Raw genomic sequence first — 21,180 nt, 5'->3', positions numbered from 1 at the left:
TGTCTCGTCGCGTTTACTGTTGCCACCGTCGCCGTGTCAATCATCCTCCTAACGAGCCCCTCCAAGGTCACACCCGCCCACCCGCCAACGACCCGCCTGCCGCATAGCGACGAAGGCTAATTGCCACGCACTCAACCTCTCGGAGCACGACTGATTACATTAGAATGTTTATTTGCAGCTCGCCGTGACTGGCGAAATTGAGCACTTCACCCATAATGCACTTAGGCCGTGAGGAAACCGAGGTCGCTGGGGTTAAGGGCTCAACCGGAGCACACGGCAGCGGCGTTCCGTTAAGGGGTAGAAAATGCTAGCTGAAAAATGCTACTCTCCATTAAGATTAGTAGGAGCTGGCTACATACAGTAAGAATCCCACTTATCCCATGTCAGGAACGTGTACATAAACAAATGAAATAGCAAATGATGCACTATGTAATGAATAAAGAAAAGGGCCCATTTCATCCATCTCATTTTGCTCATGAGAACCATCACCACGAGTTTGGCTAAATTCAAACTTCCTTGGCGATAAACTTAGATTTTTAAATATTAGATCATCTTAGCACGTTGTCTCCAAATATGCATTTCCTCATTTAGCCCGCCGATAATGAAACAAGCACATGACCTAAGATGATGTCTCACAATTAGTGTAATGACCTGCAGTTGTGGGATGTTTTTGTCTCAGGATCAGAGGAGTGGATAAGGGGTTAACCACCGGCCCAATTAGCGATAACGATATGCACAAAACACGCTAGTAATTCCCCTCGTCATCCCGACCAGCATGAATTAACAGACTGCAATTAAAACAGGCCAGGCCATACCAATCGGGCTCGCAATGCAATTTGCATCCCAATCATGCAGAAATATCGTGCATAATTTTTTCACTAGATTAGATTTAACTAGAGCAAGCAAATCATGAGGAATGTAGTATTGTGCTTGAGAACCACACTGTGTAAACAAACTAGTCGAATAGGAATAAGTACTGTGTACACAAAACACAACTAGAAAGATCTATTGAGTCCCACTGGCCAGGGAAATTGAGTTGGAAATGCTGTGTGTGTGGTTCGTTTCTGATCTGATTAGGAGAAGGCCCTTTGTTTGATAGGACTCACTTTTGCCATGGTATCTATGGTAACAGAGTAGTAAGATAATATTTCAACAGTCAGAGAGAACCCAACGCTCTTGTAGGAAGTCAATACTACCAATTTCATTGGTCTTGGCCCACTGGTCATCCTTTCAGAAGTAGCAAATCAATACAGGGCACCGTATCCAAATCATAACTCTTACACGTCCCTTGTTTATGTCCTAGCTCTGACAGTGCAAGATATTTTACATCTCCGGGCTTTGCAGCAGCACAGCGTTTTCACTTCTTTGAACGACTTCAATATGCAGCCGTCGGTTGCCATCCCCTGCCAGCAACGTCGAGCGGCAGCCAAAGTCAAAATCAATGTTTCCCATCCGAGCGCCTCGATTGCCAAGATCCCCCCCCCCCCCCCCCCCCCCCTCTCTCGACGCTCCCGAAAGACCGCCTCCGAGTTTGACATTAACACCGATCTGTCATTTTTAAAATGCATTAAAGCATATTAAGGTGTAATTAGATATTAGTCCCCTAATCTTGTGCAATTACAAAGACTGAGTCGTTGGCAGCGAGCAAACAGCGTAGTGTGGTAAATGAGTTTAGTACACATTTACTGATAGCGTAAGTGTAATTAGCGGAGAGGTGCACAAACATATGTAATCAGAAGAGGGAAGTGAAGGGGTTGCCGTCGATTGAATCGCACTCCCCTGTCATGGAGCGGTGCATTGAATGAATTAGAACGTGGTAATCCAATGGCCGCCCACTCCAGACAGATAAAGAAAGGAATTGGATTAGATATGAGACAGTTGGGCTGTGTATCCCCAAATGGCACCCTATTCCATATGTAGTGCACTACTTTTGACCTATAGGGGCCCATATGTGTCACGTTCCTGACCTGTTTTCTGTTGTTTTGTATGTGTTTAGTTGGTCAGGACGTGAGCTGGGTGGGAATTCTATGTTGTGTGTCTAGTTTGTCTGTTTCTATGTCAGCCTAGTGTGGGTTCTCAATCAGAGACAGATGGTAGTCGTTGTCTCTGATTGAGACTCATATATAGGAGGCTTGTTTTGTGTTGGGATTTTGTGGGTGTTTGTTACCTGTCTCTGTGTTTGTGTTCTGCACCAGATAGGTCTGTATCGGTTTTGCACATTTGTTATTTTGTATGTTGTTTGTAGTGTTTCACTTGTTCTTGTATTAAACATGTTGAACACTAGCCGCGCTGCACTTTGGTCCTCTCCTTCACCTATGGAAGAAAGCCGTTACAATATGGCTCTGGACAGAAGAGGTACACTATGTGGCAGGTAGCCTAGTGGTTAGTGCGTTGGGCCAGTAACCGAAAGGTTGCGAGATCGAATCCCCGAGCTGACAAGGTAAAAATCTGTCGTTCTGCCCCTGAACAAGGCAGTTTAACCCACTGTTCCTAGGCCGTCATTGTAAGTAAGAATTTGTTCTTAATGTTCTTAACTGACTTGCCTAGTTAAATAAAGGTTAAAACAAATTGTAGGGAATAGAGTGCCATTTGCGACACACACTTGCAGTCAAAAATGTAAGAATCAAACAATCTAAAGTGACTGTAGGGAAATGGTGGCGTTTTTAATAGCGTTGGTTCTATTCCGTGGTTCACCTCCGTAAGAGCATACTGTAAGAAGGAGTCTTTTATTGTAATATCGAGTGTGTTGATGTGTCACCATGTGCTACTTGGAAAAACCCTGACTGCTGCTTAACCCAGTTGAACACGTTGCCCACCGCTTATAAATGTTGTAAAACTTAAAAGTTATACTACTCCCTCGGTCCGTCTCTCCCTTTATAAAATCACAGTGGCACATATTACACAGTGGCAACCTGTGAGACACCCATCCAGGCATGTTCAAATCACAGTCGGTGTAGGTTATGATGGGCTAGTGTTCATTCCTCAAGTGCTGTTTAGGACCCCAATCAATGCAATGCAAATGGTCCGGGTGGCCATTTTGACTAATTGTTCAGCAGTCTTATGGCTTGGGGGTAGAAGCTGTTAAGGAGCCTTTTGGACCTAGACTTGGCGCTCCGGTACCGCTTGCCGTGTGTTAGCAGAGAGCACAGTCTATGACTTTGGTGACTGGAGTCTTTGACAATTACCCAGTGGAAGGGTCATTTAAATGGTGTTTTTCACCTTTCTCACAGCTCATCAAATATACATTTGCTACCCTGTGCGACACCTACCCAAGCACGTTCAAATCAGAATCTACACAGACTGATTTGAACGTGCCTGGGTAGGTGTCGCACAGGGTAGCAAATATATACCCGTCTACTGGGCCATAGGCCTGAACAGCACTTGAGGAATGAGCACTAGCCCATCATAAACTACACCAATGTCTCTCCGAGGACTAGGCATTCAGGCTAAAGGCTACATGCTTATTATTGACGCTCAGCCTGCAAGCGGATCCACTGTTGACCATTTTAGTGAGTTAATTGATAAACATGACACTACCTGAATATTCTCCTTAGAGGTCTTCACAGGTGCAAAAACGTTCACCCGTTCTCACCCGGAACCGATATGCATCAATAAAAATGAATATAGAGGCCCGTTTCAAATGGACCAAAGGACAACTAGATCCCTTCCGTATAGACCTGGTCGAATCCAGACCCGGTACGATCCGAGTGAGGAAAACAGCAGAAAATGTTTTTTTATTTTTTTTTATTTAAAGCTACTTTATTAACCGGAGCTAGGGGGAGAGGGGGGCCACTCTAGCAGGTGCCGGAGGGGCCGTACTGTGAGCGAGTGACATGGGGAGCAGGGAGGATGGGAGGGGAGACAGAAACCAACCAACCAAGCCATCTCGCACTATAGCTGCCATAGCTAGGTTATTTATCATCAAATGTGATTACGTAGAACCGGTGTTGGATTGCATCAAACCGGGAGACGCTAATTAAGCTAGGCTAACTGAGGCCGCAGTGCATGCGCTTTCTCATCCTACAACTCCATTCAGAATATTAAGTAGCATCCTGACTGTAGTGAAGGGCTTACATGTGTTACATATATATACTGTATGTTACAGGAGAAGGTCAATTTGGGAAATATATACGTTCCACGTAACAAATTTGAAACAGGAAAGGAGCCAGCATGTTGGCTGTTGGTCGTTGTAGGCAATCAATTCCGTCATTTTAATTCCATTTTCCATTGATTACATCTCCTAACTTTTGCCTCACGGTGCGAGGCTCTCTGACTGTAGCCTATTGCTGCTTTGAGGACTTATGATTGGCCAACCGCAAGCTACACACGCCACGTTCCACTCTCATGAAAAGCAAGAGCCGCATTATTAATGATACAATTTCTCCTTCGGATCTGTATGCCAGTTAAAATTACACATACCCAAATACCTGTGACTATTAAATGAGATCTGACCCAAAGCTGTGACATTATTTTGAATTCTGGATCTGCTCGGGTCCTGGATCGGGTCTCTGGTATTTGGGTAGACGTGGATCCGTGAAAACCTCTAAATCTCCTAGCAAATTGTAACGACTCCCACCGAAGATGGCTCCCCTTCCTGTTCGGGTGGCGCTCGGCTGTCGTCGTCACCGGCCTACTAGCTGCTACTGGCTTTTCCTCCCCCTCCCTTTTTTTGTTGATTATTGACCCCTGTTTGTGGTTAGGGTGATTTGTGGGGCTTTATTACCCAGCAGCCCGGCCTGCTGGGTGTGCGGGATTGTTGTGTGTACAGTCTGTACATTCTTGTGTGTCAGGGTACGTGTTCGTTGGTTTGTGTTTATTCGTGTTTCTCACTTTGTTTGTGGTGAAGCATTTGTTTTAGAGTAGCGTCGTTGTTTTCACCCGTGTGGGGAATTAAATTTGGAACGCTACTCTGAACTCTCTGTCTCCTGCGTTTGACTCCTTTCATCCACGACACCCCGGGCATTACACAAATGACCCATCTGGACAGCAGTCGGGTAAGAGAGACGGAGGCAATTGTCAGTTAGTCATCCCACTGATGAGGTGATTTTTCTTTTAAGTGGGCCTTGATTATGTCTTGACGATGTCTGGATCTAAGCGGGTAGACTGCTTGATTTATGAGGTTAGATTAATCCCAAGTGATCTTAAATGTAGAATTCTGAAGGATGCAATTGATCCTCGGTGATTGTGAGAAAAACATTGTGAGTGATACTCCGACACAGTGGAACGAACGTATAGTAAGTGATCCAATTGGATCTGAGTGATCTGGAGAGCCACGATTTTGATCCTCTCACAAATCAAATACAACGTATTATATTGTTCCTCTGTGCTAGTTAATAAACAACGATTAGTGACCAGATACTGTAGCTGGGCAGTGACTCTGCATTAGCATCCTGCTGAGGTTGCAGTCTGTGCATCTGATTATCCCTCTGCTGCTGTGCTTGGCTTCATTCAGGAAGAGGGCTGCAGCCCATTGAGAATGATGCCCCTCTTTTCTCCAGTCAGAAATAACATTAGCATCTCATTTGGAAATGATCTCAGAGCATAGTCCATCTCATGGACATTTGGGAGCAGAGTTTTATTTAGAATATCGTGCCTAGGTTACTAAGAGTCACATCATGGTCACCATGTATTTGTAATGTGTGCCAGTAAGCCAAGTACTAGTAAAGGATGGTATACACAGCGTGTTGGGAATGTTAACTCTCATATTTACTTAGACAACAGCGGGCCACATTAAATCGGCTCGTGGGCCGGATCTGGCTCACAGACCACCAGTTTTAGACCATTATAGAATATTACGTTGATAAGGATGTATTGCTCATTGCATGAAAGGAATTATTGCATATGTGGAAGGTAACCAGAGACTCCTGAGACATTCAGTAGTCTATACCCACTTACACAGAAGACCCACACATGCAGCTGTGTCTGAAGGTTTTATCTAGGAGATCTACATTCTCCCCCTATATCTCCAGCTCCAGCCAGCCCAGCTCGTACTGTCAAACACATGTATGTTTGCTGACTGGAGGCATTTGGAGAGAGTTGGGAAAGTGAGGTTAATTTGCTGCTTTTGTGCCCCTGTCCTCACCCTCTGCTGCTCCACAGAGCAGTAATTAGCATGGCTTTTGGTTCAAACGCAAAAAGGGACAGATCCCGCAGGGGTGTGTGTGTGTGTGTGTGTGTGTGTGTGTGTTTGTGTGTGTGTGTGTACTCTAAGCCCCATTCATCAAACGCGGTGGTTGACTGTGCCAGGCCATAGATTAATCTGCCAGCAGCCCCACACTGAGGGAGGTCTGCACTCCCCCTGCCCATTAATCTAACTCCTGGTCCGTGGGCTCTCTGTGTGTGTGTGTGTGCACTGCTGTAGGTTTGTATATGTAGATTTATGAATATGCTGACTTGAATAATGTATATTACAGTGTCTGTACCTTTTTATAGGTGGTTGTAGTCATTTTCAATAGTAACTCATATTTGGATGAGGAGGAGGCAGTGCCTCATTCCCAGGCAGGTTTGGGGTAATGATATAGAGGGGCGGACAGTGAGAGAGGGCAGAGCTAACACCGCCAGCCAACAGGCTACAGGGGTAATGATATAAAAGGGCGGACAGGCTACTGAAGAGTGGGAGTGAAATTTAAATCCAATCAATATTGTGCAACTGAAGAGGCAGAAGTGGCTTAAATCATTTTCTCTGTCAATTGGCCAAAGATAAGTGGATACAGGAGATGAAGTAAAAAGGGAGCTTTGTTGTCTGGCAATGTTCCCATCAGACAGGTCTAGAGGAGAGGAAAGTATTACACTTATTCAGATAGAAACCCTCTCTCAGTCAACCACCGTGTTTGAGAGAGAGAGAGAGAGAGAGAGAGAGAGAGAGAGAGAGAGAGAGAGAGAGAGAGAGAGGAGAGAGAGAGAGAGAGAGAGAGAGAGAGAGAGAGAGAGAGAGAGAGAGAGAGAGAGAGAGAGAGAAGAGAGAGAGAGAGAGAGAGAGAGAGAGAGAGAAGAGAGAGAGAGAGAGAGAGAGAGAGAGAGAGAGAGAGAGAGAGAGAGAGGAGGAGGAGAGAGAGAGAGAGAGAGAGAGAGAGAGAGCGAGGAGAGAGAGAAGGAGAGAGGGAGAGAGGAGAGGAGAGAGAGAGAGAGGAGAGAGTGAGAGAGAGAGAGAGAGAGAGGAGAGGAGAGAGAGGAGGGCAGAGAGGGTGAGAGAGAGAGAGGAGGAGGAGCGAGAGAGAGAGAGAGAAGAGAGAGGAAGTGAGAGGAGACGGAGAGAGAGAGAGAGAGAGAGAGAATTATTGGAGTAGGCCTATTTTAACAATGAAAAAGATTTGTCGAAATGAAATAATCCTTGCAACGTTTTTATAAAACGGTGCGTTGAGATACTGCTGAGCATTTCGCCATCCAGGCTGCCCTGACACCGGTATACTGTTTCCCCCTTCAAATAGCAATTCTTCTGTCATGGCAAAAATCTCTGTCGGTCGAGCAATTACTTACTTTAAGAATTTTGACTATCCAAAAAACTGACATAATATTATTCGAATAGTAACATAACCACTCTCTAAATAAAACAATGTTACCTGCCATGATGTGACCCATTTAGGAAAGAGCTACTCTAACTCCACCACTGTCCCAATGGTCCCGCATTTTGGAGACACTGTGCTTTTGTCTTAGCATTCCACTCAACCCAAAGTTGTCTAGTCAGTCCTGTACAAGTCTCCTCTTCCTCTGCACTCTTCCTCTTTTCTTACTTTTTATGTTCTCTTTTTTTTTTCAAATCCACACTCAGTCCCTCTCAACCTAATCTCTCTCCAGCTCTCCTCTTCTCTCTCTTCAGGCGTTCTCCACCTCATTCTCTACTCCTCTCTTCTTTCTTCGCCCGGACATGCTACGCTGCTCTGTGTATTAATTGTGGTTTGATAAATTCCCTGTTGTAGCTTCGTGGGATTGTTGAGTCAATGACTCAGAACCGCAGTGGAGAGAGAGAGAGAAGTCTGGACCTCCACAGAGGCGTTTTGCCCGGCTGCTACTGGAAAGAGAGGAGAGGCGCCATGTTGGCACCGCCGCCAAAAAACTGTCCGCTTGGCTCCGAATTGCTCTTATCTCGACGCATCTTAAGCTGTCCACAATCGTTGCAGTTCTATCTCCTTTCAACTCTGAGCTGTTGATGACTAAAGATGTGTTATTATAGCAGTTGTTTAGTCATTGATCTGAAAGCGTTATCTCTCATACGTCCTGTATGGCTGTTTGTTTGTAGAACAGATAGCCATGAGGTAAAGCTAAAGAGGTGTCTCTGTTGAAAGGCAGATTTGTGTCGGATTTCGGATGAGGTGCCAAGTGACGGTTGGTCGTTATTTATAGACTCCTCAAGTGATCCGTTAACATTCATATTGTAGTTCTCACTCACATCCCATTTTACTGGCCCTCGTAGACCAGTAAAATGTCTATAGTTAGCGACTTTGTATTTGTGTAGTAGTCATCATTAAACCATACAGGAGCTGGCATTACAATTGTATTTTATTTTTTGGGCACATTTAGCGTTTTTTGCCGCACTTGCCATAGTCATCTGCAAATAAAGTGTTTTGGCAGAGTAGATTTTCCGATGCTGTAGAGCTGGGCGATATAGGCAAAAACCAATATCGTGATACATTTCTTGAACTGATGCGATAACGATATGTTTATAACCTTAATCTGCTGGGTTTATATTTTTAAACTACAACTACTAGTAGTTTGATGGTTGTAGCCATCAATTGTCGCATTTAACGAATACCCATATTAGCAAAGTTATTCATTTCAAACTTCACATTTCTCTAGTATAGGCTACTTATTGTAATGAGCAATATCAGCAAAAGGCCTGCGATAAGTGATCGGTATGGTGTTGATAATTTTCGGTTTATTGTCCCAGCTCTACAATGCTGTCAGCTTTATACCACCAACACACAGCCTACTGTAGCTTGTCTAAGGGATCTCTTTGTGTGGTAATTCATGGTTGCATAAAACTGTAATAAATCACCAAAAGTGACTTTCAGAAGACGACCTAGCCTACAATGCTTTCACAAAACACCCATTTTTGTTATTTTTGTTATCTCAAATAATGAGCCGTGTCAAAGAAAGTAAATATACACAAAGTCGTTAAGTAACAAATCGTTATGAAAATCTACAGTGCGTAAAGAGTCAGGAAGTACAGTGCTGTTGGAGGAGTGGATGGGAGGAAGGAGCTCGGGGATGAAAAAGAGAGCATGTGATGGTCACACCACCGTAGACCCGCTGTGAGACCGTAAACCAGGGAAAGTTAACGGCTGCTAGCCAATCAGGAGGAGCGATCCGGAGCCCAGAGTCATTAGGATAAACGAGCGATGGGCTCTACAGGGGTCGGATTTATGCATAGTAATCACCGGGAATTATCTACGATCTAGCTCCCCAATCCCGCACACTGCCACAAAGGCCTTCCATAACGAGCGTAATTAATTAGACTACTTTCTCCACTGCGTTTTTATTACCGGACGAAATCCGCCACTTTTTTAAAACAAATTATATTAAATTAGGGATAATAAAATCAAGAGCTCCCAGAAGGAGGTGCCTATGGGTGAAAGAAGATGAATAATTATGTTAAGTATGTTATGTCGCGAGATGAAGATATTTCTTCAGTGGGTCATCGTTGGCTGCTCGACGCTACCTGCTAGCATACCCGCGCAGAAATGTAATACCATGTATTGAATGGATAGACTAGAGCAGAGATCATCAACTAGATGCATTTTTTTTTCTTGAGCAGATGGTCGGGGGGCCGGAACGTAATTACAAATCATTTGTAGACTGCAGATTGACCGCAAGAAGCCCAAACTGATATATTTGACTAAAACACAATAATTTCAAACCTTGCTTTCATTTGTATATGATCACGTCTCTCTATTTTGATTGGAAATTTAAATTACTTGGAGCTGATTTCCTGGTGTTTTTACATGTCAAGCACTGAACATAAAAAAAAAATATATGCTTTTTTTTTTTGCTCAGAAAACTAATTTGGCCCACTGGCTGCCAGTTGGGGAACCCTGAACTAGAGAATCATGGTTTGAGAATAGTCCCCTTGATGAGATCTACACATAATGTAAATGTGATATTTCATGGATGTATATATTGTGCAGCTTATTGTATGTAGCAAAGTTGAATGCAGTTGAAGGCAGCATTCAGAGAGACAGTCCTTTTCGGTCAGTTATGCTTTAGTTCACCTTGAGGTGCTTCAGAGATCTGAAGTGTGATCCAAATCCAAACATTTGATCAATGTCATTAAATATACATTGTTACTTATGGTATTTATTTTGGGTGGGAGAGACGCATCAGTCTTATCTCGTGAGGGGTTGGTTTTAACCTTTCTTTCGCTCTCTCTCTCTCTCCCTCTTTCCATCCAGGACGGGCTCTGATGAGATTGACGGACAGGAAGCTGGAGCGAATGGGCATCATGCAGGAGGGCCAACGGCAGTACATCCTCCAGCAGGTCCTGCAGCTCCGTGTCAGAGAGGAAGTCCGAACCCTGCAACTACTCACGCAAGGTATACAGCGTATTCGGGAAAGTATTCAGACCCGTAGATTTTTTCCCACATTTTGTTACGTTACAGCCTTTATTCTAAAAATGGATAAAAAAAATTAAAAATCCTCATCAATCTACACACAATACCCCATAATGACAAAGCAAAAACAGTTATTTTTTTTCATTTTGCAAAGTTGTAAAAAAAATGTTTTTTATCACATTAACATAAGTATTCAGACCCATTACTCAGTACTTTGTTGAAGCACCTTTTTGCAGCCATTACAGCATCGAGTCTTCTTGGGTATGACGCTACAAGCTTGGCACACCTGTATTTGGGGAGTTTATCCCATTCCTCTCTGCAGATCCTCTCAAGCTCTGTCAGGTTGGATGGGGAGCATTGCTGTACAGCTATTTTCAGGTATCTCCAGAGATGTTCGATCGGGTTCAAGTCCGGGCTCTGGCTGGGACACTCAAGGACATTCAGAGACTGCTTAGGGTTGTTGTCCTGCTGGAAGATTAACCTTTGCCCCAGTCTGAGGTCCTGAGCGCTCTGGAGCAGGTTTTCATCAAAGATATCTCTGTACTTTGATCCTGACTAGTCTCCCAGTCCATGCCGCTGAAAAACATCCCCACAGCGTGATGCTGCCACCACCATGCTTCACCGTAGAGATGGTTCCAGGTTTCCTCCAGACGGGACGCTTGGCATTGTCTATAGAATTCAATCTTGGTTTCTCATGGTCTGAGAGTCTTTAGGTTCCTTTTGTCAAACTCCAAGTAGGCTGTCATGTGCCTTTTACTGAGGAGTGCCTTCCGTCTAGCCACTCTACCAAAAGGCCTGATTGGTAGAGTCCTGCAGATGGTTGTCCGTCTGGAAGGTTCTCCGATCTCCACAGAGGAGCTCGGGTCAGAGTGACCATCGGGTTCTTGGTCACCTCCTTGACCAAGGCCCTTCTCCCCCGATTGCTCAGTTTGGCTGGGCGGGCAGCTCTAGGAAGGGACTCGGTGGTTCCAAACTTCTTTAATTTAAGAATGATGGAGGCCACTGTGTTCTTGGGGACCTTCAATGCTGCAGACATTTTTTGGTACCCTTCCCCAGATCTGTGCCTCGACACAATCCTGGCTTGGAGCTCTATGGACAATTCCTTCGACTTCATGGCTTGGTGTTTACTCTGGCATGCACTGTCAACTGTATGACCTTATATAGACAGGTGTATGCCTTTACAAATCATGTCCAATCAATTGAATTTACCACAGGTGGGCTCCAAGTTTCAGAAACATCTCAAGGTTGATCAATGGAAACAGGATGCATTTGAGCTCAATTTCAAGTCTCATAGCAAAGGGCCTGAATATTTATGTAAATAAGGTATTCCTGTTTTCACTTTGTCATTTTGGGGTAGTTGTGTGTGTGTGTGTGTGTGTGTGTGTGTGTGTGTAGATTGCTGAGGATATATTAAAAAAAAATTAAAAGATATCCATTCTGTGTGGTAGTGTCTATTCCCTATATAGTGCACTACTGTTGACCAACAGTAGGAATATAATGAATAGCGTGCCATTTGGGATGCACATCATAAAACCCCTGTCATTGGTCATGATAATTCCTGTTTGACCAGTGACCAGCTTTAAAAATGATAGCCTGTGAAATGATAGGTCATTTCACTCACCTGATTTCATGGTCGTGTGTCTTTACATTCAATCAGTTTAAATTGTTCTCTAGGCAGACAGCCACCTGCCCCAATCAGCACTACAGTCAATTTAAGTGTGTGTTTCTGGGACCTACTCTCTACAGTCTGTCTCCCCATATCAGATCATCATCCAAGCCCAACACTGAGTAACTGACCCCCTCACATCCAGTCATTCTTAGCGATTCGTCTCTCCTCAGAATCACTCGCACTGACACGCCCACATCACCACTGGCAACTGGAATCAGCCTCATCCCCATCAACTTGTCTCTTGCTGTCAACGCAGACCGCTTTTGCCTCGGGGGCGAAACCCAAATACTGGGAAACTGTTCTCATCATGAATTCCAGGAAAACAGTTGGAGTTGTGTTTTCGCTTTTGATGCCCCTTTCTTATTGCCATTCTTCTCTCTCTTGCCACTTGTTTTGGCCTTGCAGTGCTGACGAGCAGAGAGCGGGAGGGGAGAGAGAAAGACCAGTGGATAGGCTGGAACAGACTAGGGCCCCCGGGCAAGTCCACTGTAGGTGCTACTGCTGGGAAAGAGTTGAAAGAAGGGAGAACAAAAGGGGTAGAGAGGGTCCGCTTTGTCCCTAGAACGCCGAAGCTTGTGCTACTAGAAATACTGCTGTGAGAGGAGTAGTGAGAATTAGAACAGTGAGGTGAGAGAAGGAGAGAGAAATGGTGATTGGTGTGAAGAAAGGAGAAAGTGCGAAAAGGAAGAGATTGAGGGAAGGAGATGGACAGAGGAGAACTAGTTTTAGTGCATATACTGCGGGAAGTGCTCGGTGGGTCATTTGTGGGGGAAGCAAACACTGAAGGAGGATGACAAGATGATAGAGGGAGAGAGCCTGAAACAGAGGAGAGGTAGTGTACTTCAGACACCTTTGGAAGAAATGTGTGGGAAGGCTAACAGCTGGAAAGCACCTAATGGTGAGGGAAGTTGAGAAAAGTGACATATTTTTTTTTTTTTGTGAGAAAAGTAGAGACTGAAGGAGAGATGAGGAGAGGAGATCGCTGGTGTAGTGATTAACCTTTAAGGCACAGTGGGCCATGGGAGGAAAATGGATTCCCATCTCTCACTCCCCTCATCGTTTCCACACCAGAGGGATAATTCTGAAGGATTCTCTACTTTTTATCAACAAAAAGGGATAGTTGTCCTTTCGCTAAACAATAGTAGTCAAGTTAGGGAAAGAAGGTTTTTAAACTGCGGAGCACATTAGTAAAGCGTGATAGTGTCATTGTTTGCCTAAACGGGCAGTTCCATTTTCATAACTTTGTAGCAATGGTTGTAGTAACGGTTGTAGCAACCCACCTTCCTCTTACAGTACAGTATCACTAATATGATTTGGCATTAACTGATGTAGTTGGAATTTGTGCACAACTTCTTTCATGAGATTGAGAGTAAAGAGTTCAGGCTTGGATCCATTTTGAACATCCATGTACCTGAAAGTATACTTTCATAACATAGTTTGTTCACCTTCAGGTACATGGATGTTCAAAATGGATCCAAGCCTGAACTCTGAACTTAACAATGCATTCCAGGTGACTATATCATGAAGCTGGTTGGGAGAATGAAAAGCTGTCATCAAGGCAAAGGGTGGCTTCTTTGAAGAATTTCAAATATAAAATATATTTTGATTTGTTTAACACTTTTTTTGTTGTTGTTGGTTACTACATGTGTTATTTCATAGTTTTGATTTCTTCACTATTATTCTGCAATGTAGAAAATGGTAAAAAAAAAAAAGGAAAAACCCCTGAGTGAGTAGGTCTGTCCAAACGTTTGACTTGTACTGAATATTTTTTTTGTGGGTAGGTTACATTAGGCTGTATTGGATCTCTGCGCTCCATAGACTGGAACGTTAGCGGTTAGTTGTTCAAAAATATTGTCCCCTCTGTATTGAATTTCATGGCCATAAACGATGCATAACTCCGATAGTAACTCTTTATCAGAGTTACCCCCGGGCAAGTCCACTGTAGGTGCTACTGCTGGGAAAGAGTTGAAAGAAGGGAGAACAAAAGGGGTAGAGAGGGTCCGCTTTGTCCCTAGAACGCCGAAGCTTGTGCTACTAGAAATACTGCTGTGAGAGGAGTAGTGAGAATTAGAACAGTGAGGTGAGAGAAGGAGAGAGAAATGGTGATTGGTGTGAAGAAAGGAGAAAGTGCGAAAAGGAAGAGATTGAGGGAAGGAGATGGACAGAGGAGAACTAGTTTTAGTGCATATACTGCGGGAAGTGCTCGGTGGGTCATTTGTGGGGGAAGCAAACACTGAAGGAGGATGACAAGATGATAGAGGGAGAGAGCCTGAAACAGAGGAGAGGTAGTGTACTTCAGACACCTTTGGAAGAAATGTGTGGGAAGGCTAACAGCTGGAAAGCACCTAATGGTGAGGGAAGTTGAGAAAAGTGACATATTTTTTTTTTTTTGTGAGAAAAGTAGAGACTGAAGGAGAGATGAGGAGAGGAGATCGCTGGTGTAGTGATTAACCTTTAAGGCACAGTGGGCCATGGGAGGAAAATGGATTCCCATCTCTCACTCCCCTCATCGTTTCCACACCAGAGGGATAATTCTGAAGGATTCTCTACTTTTTATCAACAAAAAGGGATAGTTGTCCTTTCGCTAAACAATAGTAGTCAAGTTAGGGAAAGAAGGTTTTTAAACTGCGGAGCACATTAGTAAAGCGTGATAGTGTCATTGTTTGCCTAAACGGGCAGTTCCATTTTCATAACTTTGTAGCAATGGTTGTAGTAACGGTTGTAGCAACCCACCTTCCTCTTACAGTACAGTATCACTAATATGATTTGGCATTAACTGATGTAGTTGGAATTTGTGCACAACTTCTTTCATGAGATTGAGAGTAAAGAGTTCAGGCTTGGATCCATTTTGAACATCCATGTACCTGAAAGTATACTTTCATAACATAGTTTGTTCACCTTCAGGTACATGGATGTTCAAAATGGATCCAAGCCTGAACTCTGAACTTAACAATGCATTCCAGGTGACTATATCATGAAGCTGGTTGGGAGAATGAAAAGCTGTCATCAAGGCAAAGGGTGGCTTCTTTGAAGAATTTCAAATATAAAATATATTTTGATTTGTTTAACACTTTTTTTGTTGTTGTTGGTTACTACATGTGTTATTTCATAGTTTTGATTTCTTCACTATTATTCTGCAATGTAGAAAATGGTAAAAAAAAAAAAGGAAAAACCCCTGAGTGAGTAGGTCTGTCCAAACGTTTGACTTGTACTGAATATTTTTTTTGTGGGTAGGTTACATTAGGCTGTATTGGATCTCTGCGCTCCATAGACTGGAACGTTAGCGGTTAGTTGTTCAAAAATATTGTCCCCTCTGTATTGAATTTCATGGCCATAAACGATGCATAACTCCGATAGTAACTCTTTATCAGAGGCAAACCTCATTAACATGCCATTGGATGCAAGTGACTGCATTACTCTTAGGAACTTGAATGACACAGCCCAAAGAGTTTGATACCAAGTTACCCGGCAAGTGTATTGGACTAATCGGTGGAGATGGATATAGCAGGAAACACTTTGGTTACTATGTTAGAAGAACGATAACTTTAGTAGCAACAATAACTCAATTCTGCAGTCCACATCACCTATTGTCTTTGCTGTAGGTCACTGGTTAAAACGGTCTCTGATCTCACTGTATTCTTATTAAGCAAGAGTGTTTTCTTTCATGAAGAGTCTTTGCACCGTAGTCTAAAGTGCAGAGTTGTCTTGCTCCAGGCTCCTTAATGAATTACCTCTCCCTGCTCTATGGCCTCATAGGAATGTCTTCACTTGGTGTTAGCCCATGTTGCCATAGATGCATATGGATGGTCGTAAAAAGGAGGAAGACGGCGCCAGAGAGCAAGGGCATTTTGAGGGAAATTATGTGTATCAAGGGGGTACATAGTTTACTTTTATGTCTATAATGCAAGTCCTGGATCATCATTTGTGTGTTCAGGATTTATGATACCGCACTTAGCGATAGCCGCAGCGCTACACCTGATAATCTTTCACGTCGAGGGCAAATATGATTGTTGTCAGTAATTCATGATTTTAGTTTGAAATGGTAATTACCAGAGTAATTACCAGAGAAACACAGCATTTAAAGTGGTGGTCATATAATTACCTCCATTGTTCTAAAACAAAGTAGCAAACAATGTCATTTCATCTCATGGTGGCCATTTTTGTTTGCAGTCCACGTCACCTATTGTCTTTGCTGTAGGTCACTGGTTAAAACGGTCTCTGATCTCACTGTATTCTTATTAAGCAAGAGTGTTTTCTTTCATGAAGAGTCTTTGCACCGTAGTCTAAAGTGCAGAGTTGTCTTGCTCCAGGCTCCTTAATGAATTACCTCTCCCTGCTCTATGGCCTCATAGGAATGTCTTCACTTGGTGATATTTACTGATAAATAAAATATAGATATTACTCAAACCACCTTCCAGGCCGGATTGAATGGGTATGTATGTTTGACACAGAATTAGAAATTAAAACACTAATAATAGTAATTTAATAGGATCTCTAAGGTTTGGCACCTCTGATTTAGAGTCTTGACTCTGGAGTCTTTAGCGAAATATACAGTTGTCTTTACTCCAAAGGAGTCTCCGGGGGGTAGTGTCTTTCCTTGGAGTCTTTAGTGAATAGAATGCATTTACTCTGGAGTAAGAGGCTGAACTGAGAGGCCTCATTATCTGAGCTCTCTGCTTGGCAGGCTGCTGTCTTCTGTGGAGTCACTAGCCTTAAACTCCTCAGTCTCCCCCTTCTCTCCCCCTCTTTTACTCTCTCTCTCTCCCTGGATGGTGTTCTTTTTTTTATTTCCTGTCAGCGAGATCCCCCCCCCAAAGAGACCCTATCTGCACCGGAACGTCGGCAAGATATGATTAACGTGAAGAAAAAGGGAAATGCCTTTAGATGTAATTCTTACCTATAAGACAGAAGCTGAGTGGCATAATATCACTATTTTAATGAAGTCCTCAGTTTGGTTACTCCCTATTTTAAACTTGAAACACACGTTTGCGTTAGGTGGCACTACATATTAGGTACCAATCGTGGCTCATATTTGAAAGGTTAGGTGTCATTATGTAGCAAAGTAACGTGGCCGCATTGTTCGTGAAATTGCCTCGGAGCCCTCGCTCATTAGCCGCTAATGTCTGAAAGCTCGGCTACCCACGGTGAGAGACAATGTAGCTACACAGCCCACATGCTAATAAATGTTATGAAATACAGGAAATAATTATTTTTCTCTTTTTTAAAGGCCCAGACTCCATTTACTCCATTTATTTGCACCGTGTTGAGAGGGGCCTCGGCAATGAAGGTATATCAGCCTCCCCACAGTTGGTAATGAATGGGAAATGTACCCCAGGTGCTTTGAAACGAGCCTGGAACAAAACACGGTGGCATTTGAAAAGAATAGTTCTACCTTTTGATAACCTCCGGCAACAATTCCCCTCAATATGGAGTAAAGGCTCCCTGCTTAGGTTACCAATTAGAGCCACTGTGCTCCCTCACAAATGCCTCAGACCGGACTGCGAGTGTGCAGCGGACATTTTCTTTCTCCTTTGGTCTCCCTGCCTACTCACATAGAGGGAGTTGAAGAACGTCAAGGTTAGCTGCCAAAGCACATTTCATTTGGTTTTATCCCGGGAGAAGCAGGGAATACAAGAATACAACAAAACCCTCTAACCTGCGCTCTCTCAAGGATGTCAGAGCAGTAGGGCAGTGAAGCATGAACAACACGTGCAGATCTGTTAATGAAGCTGAAGGAGAGAGGGCACCGCTATGGAATACCCAGGGCAGCGAGAGCGCATGCAGGTAGAATAGCCAGAGGCACTGATGGTACTGTAGTCATACGTGAGTCTCTCTGCAGCATCACCTTCGACCTTTGAACTTGGTAGAAGCACAGAGATATTTCAAACAGACTCCCTGTCAAGGCAGTGCTATGGTTCTGATCTGTTAGCTGATGCTATAGACTCTAGAGGCAAAGGCTTTATTAGTTTCATGTCCTACAATGGACCTTTTCTAGAGAGCATGGACATTGACATTATACGAAAATGAGTTTATCAGAAATGGAAACTGTTGTGAACACAGTAGACTATTATTACAGATTAACTTTTCAAACTGTTACTCTGCAAATCCATGCACTGAACTTTGCAACAATAATGACCCGGAAGGTCGATTTTAAAGCCCCCAAAAATCTTGATTGTTTTTTTTATCATCTGGTCATGGCGGTTTTAAGTTTCACCCCGTTGAGCCACATTCATCAGTTTACGGCGAAACAAAGAGCGTTAAAAAGGCATCGCCCTGCCGTAGCTGCTTCCACTCAGTCTGTAGACAGCCGTCCCGACCACCACCGGCCACTCAGGAGTCAAGACGCCTGCCCGCCCAGGCAGTCAGGCACATGAAGTCAGCTTCCCAGCATTCACTCATGATCTAGCCAACCTGGGTCAATACCTAAGAGGGACGACTTACTGTTGCACCACCAGCCCGAGGACAGCCATTATATATCCCTGGGCCTTGGCTGCTGGCTCCAACCCTATATGGAGGTTTGCTATAGGACCTTGTTGAGGAAGAGTTGGAGCTCCACGGACCCATCGTGTCCGGAAGTCATTTAGCCATTCATTGTAGTCATTGCGATCTGTAGAGTTTTCTTGTGTCAGTTACTTTGTGACATTCCTGGATTACTCATTATATTAATCAAGTCAGATTTGAAACAACATATGATCGTCAGTTGAAAAAAAAGGTTAAGGGTACAAGACTGTCTACATACAGTATCTGGCTGTGTTGGCAAAATCACAACATATCCCAATGAGCCAAGCGGGGAGAGGCTGCCCGTTGTCACAGTTCCAAGACCATTCAGAATCGTCCATCTTAACCCGACACCAATTACACCGGTGGATCTCAAAACTGAACTTGGATCCGCGTTAAGTAGAAATGATATCCTTCGCCGCTGTCACCGTCATCTCGAACCGGTGACTATTCAAGTTAATTTCCGGCAAATGTCTTAGTTACGTGATTATATAACTAGCAAAGGAGTTTTGAAGTTGAGGGTGCAGTATTTGAGGGTTTGGCAATGAGGATGAAAACTAGCATAGTTCCGCTAGTTTAGCTGGGGAAAACTAGCATAGTTCCGCTAGTTTAGCTGGGGAAAACTAGCATAGTTCCGCTAGTTTAGCTGGGGAAAACTAGCATAGTTCCGCTAGTTTAGCTGGGGAAAACTAGCATAGTTCCGCTAGTTTAGCTGGGGAAAACTAGCATAGTTCCGCTAGTTTAGCTGGGGAAAACTAGCATAGTTCCGCTAGTTTAGCTGGGGAAAACTAGCATAGTTCCGCTAGTTTAGCTGGGGAAAACTAGCATAGTTCCGCTAGTTTAGCTGGGGAAAACTAGCATAGTTCCGCTAGTTTAGCTGGGGGAAACTAGCTCAGGCCTAGTGCACATGTGCCAGCTGGGCGCTCATGCGTAGAAGGCTAATTCAGGAGACCGATTTGTAGAATTTATCCTCTATCAGGAGCAGAGTGTGACAAGTTTGATTGAACACCTCAGACTGAAACTAATAAATCAGATGACTTATATTTAAGGAAAGCAAATCGATATACAATCCCAAAATCAGCTGTAACTGTCAATAGTAAAACAAACCTTTAAAACAATGTTTGAGTGAAGCCTGAATACAGAAAATGAAAGGTGAATTAGCTTCTGGACGCAGTACACTCCTCCTCACAACTATACATTTTATAGGTTTTGGTGGGTTTATGTGTTGCCATGATGACCTTAATGTAGTAGATTGTGTGTCATGGATCATTTAATGTAGTTTGGAGCATAGCCTGTTTTTCTTGTACTGGTCTTGCTTATTTTGTTTTTGTGTCTCCGTGTCTAGTTCTCTCGCTAGAGTGAGTGGCTCTCTCTTTTTTATCTTAGTACATTTTTAGTAGCTGGTCAATCTTAATCTCAAGGAGTTTGTCTGTATTTGGTCTTTCAGTTAAGATCGATAGAGGTTAAGTTATAGGCGTGGAAGAGATGGGACGTGTTAGCCCATGTTGCCATAGATGCATATGGATGGTCGTAAAAAGGAGGAAGACGGCGCCAGAGAGCAAGGGCATTTTGAGGGAAATTATGTGTATCAAGGGGGTACATAGTTTACTTTTATGTCTATAATGCAAGTCCTGGATCATCATTTGTGTGTTCAGGATTTATGATACCTCACTTAGCGATAGCCGCAGCGCTACACCTGATAATCTTTCACGTCGAGGGCAAATATGATTGTTGTCAGTAATTCATGATTTTAGTTTGAAATGGTAATTACCAGAGTAATTACCAGAGAAACACAGCATTTAAAGTGGTGGTCATATAATTACCTCCATTGTTCTAAAACAAAGTAGCAAACAATGTCATTTCATCTCATGGTGGCCATTTTTGTTTACAACCACAAAAATTAAAAGTGCATGTAATTGTTTTTGGATGTTTTTCTCATATTTTAATTACAGAACATTAAAAATATCTGTTTTCACATATGATGGGTGAACACGTATGGGGATGGGAAAAAAGGAATATGAGTTTAAAGACACTTTGAGGAAGATTTGCATACTTTTTAGCCAGTAGTTCTGAAAGTAGCCTCTAGCCAAAACGGGTCCCCGAAAAGTGCGTACTACGTCATGTATGTATGTGCAGTACAACGTTGTTCGCTCTCGTGCTCTCTCTCTCTCTCTCTGTTGTGTTACTGAGCTGTTGGGCAAGCCCTGCAACCTCATTGGATAACGTTGGGCAGGCCTGGACCAGGCTTCTTTCACTGTGCAACTCTCTTCAATGTGCATCTTGCTAGCTGTTCCTCAAATAGCAGGGGCTTAAGCTCATTGTCTAGAACTCTAATTGCTAAGGGTCTGGCACACGTGGCCAAGCTTGCAGTACTCAATGACGCCACACAGCCTACAGAAAAGTTGCTTTCAAACTAGGGATTTCGTGGCTAATTGAGGTAAGACAGTAATTCTGATTAAAGATTATGCA

The 21,180-nt window shown here is 43.5% G+C and overlaps 1 protein-coding gene across 4 annotated transcripts in view; it reads left to right on the top strand.

Moving 5' to 3' along the window:
* samd12 (sterile alpha motif domain containing 12) overlaps positions 1-21,180 on the top strand; it is a 115,264-nt gene that overhangs the window by 36,197 nt on the left and 57,887 nt on the right. For all 4 annotated transcript variants that reach the window (XM_055876041.1, XM_055876044.1, XM_055876040.1 and 1 more), the window contains exon 4: positions 10,386-10,526. In XM_055876041.1, the coding sequence (XP_055732016.1) occupies positions 10,386-10,526 (141 nt within the window). The remainder of the gene's footprint in view (positions 1-10,385; positions 10,527-21,180) is intronic.

The sequence above is a fragment of the Salvelinus fontinalis genome, chromosome 22 (assembly GCF_029448725.1).
Source record: "Salvelinus fontinalis isolate EN_2023a chromosome 22, ASM2944872v1, whole genome shotgun sequence".
In the NCBI taxonomy this organism is placed as follows: domain Eukaryota; kingdom Metazoa; phylum Chordata; class Actinopteri; order Salmoniformes; family Salmonidae; genus Salvelinus; species Salvelinus fontinalis.
Note: the sequence above shows the minus strand (reverse complement) of the source record. Positions and strands in the feature narration are given on the sequence as shown.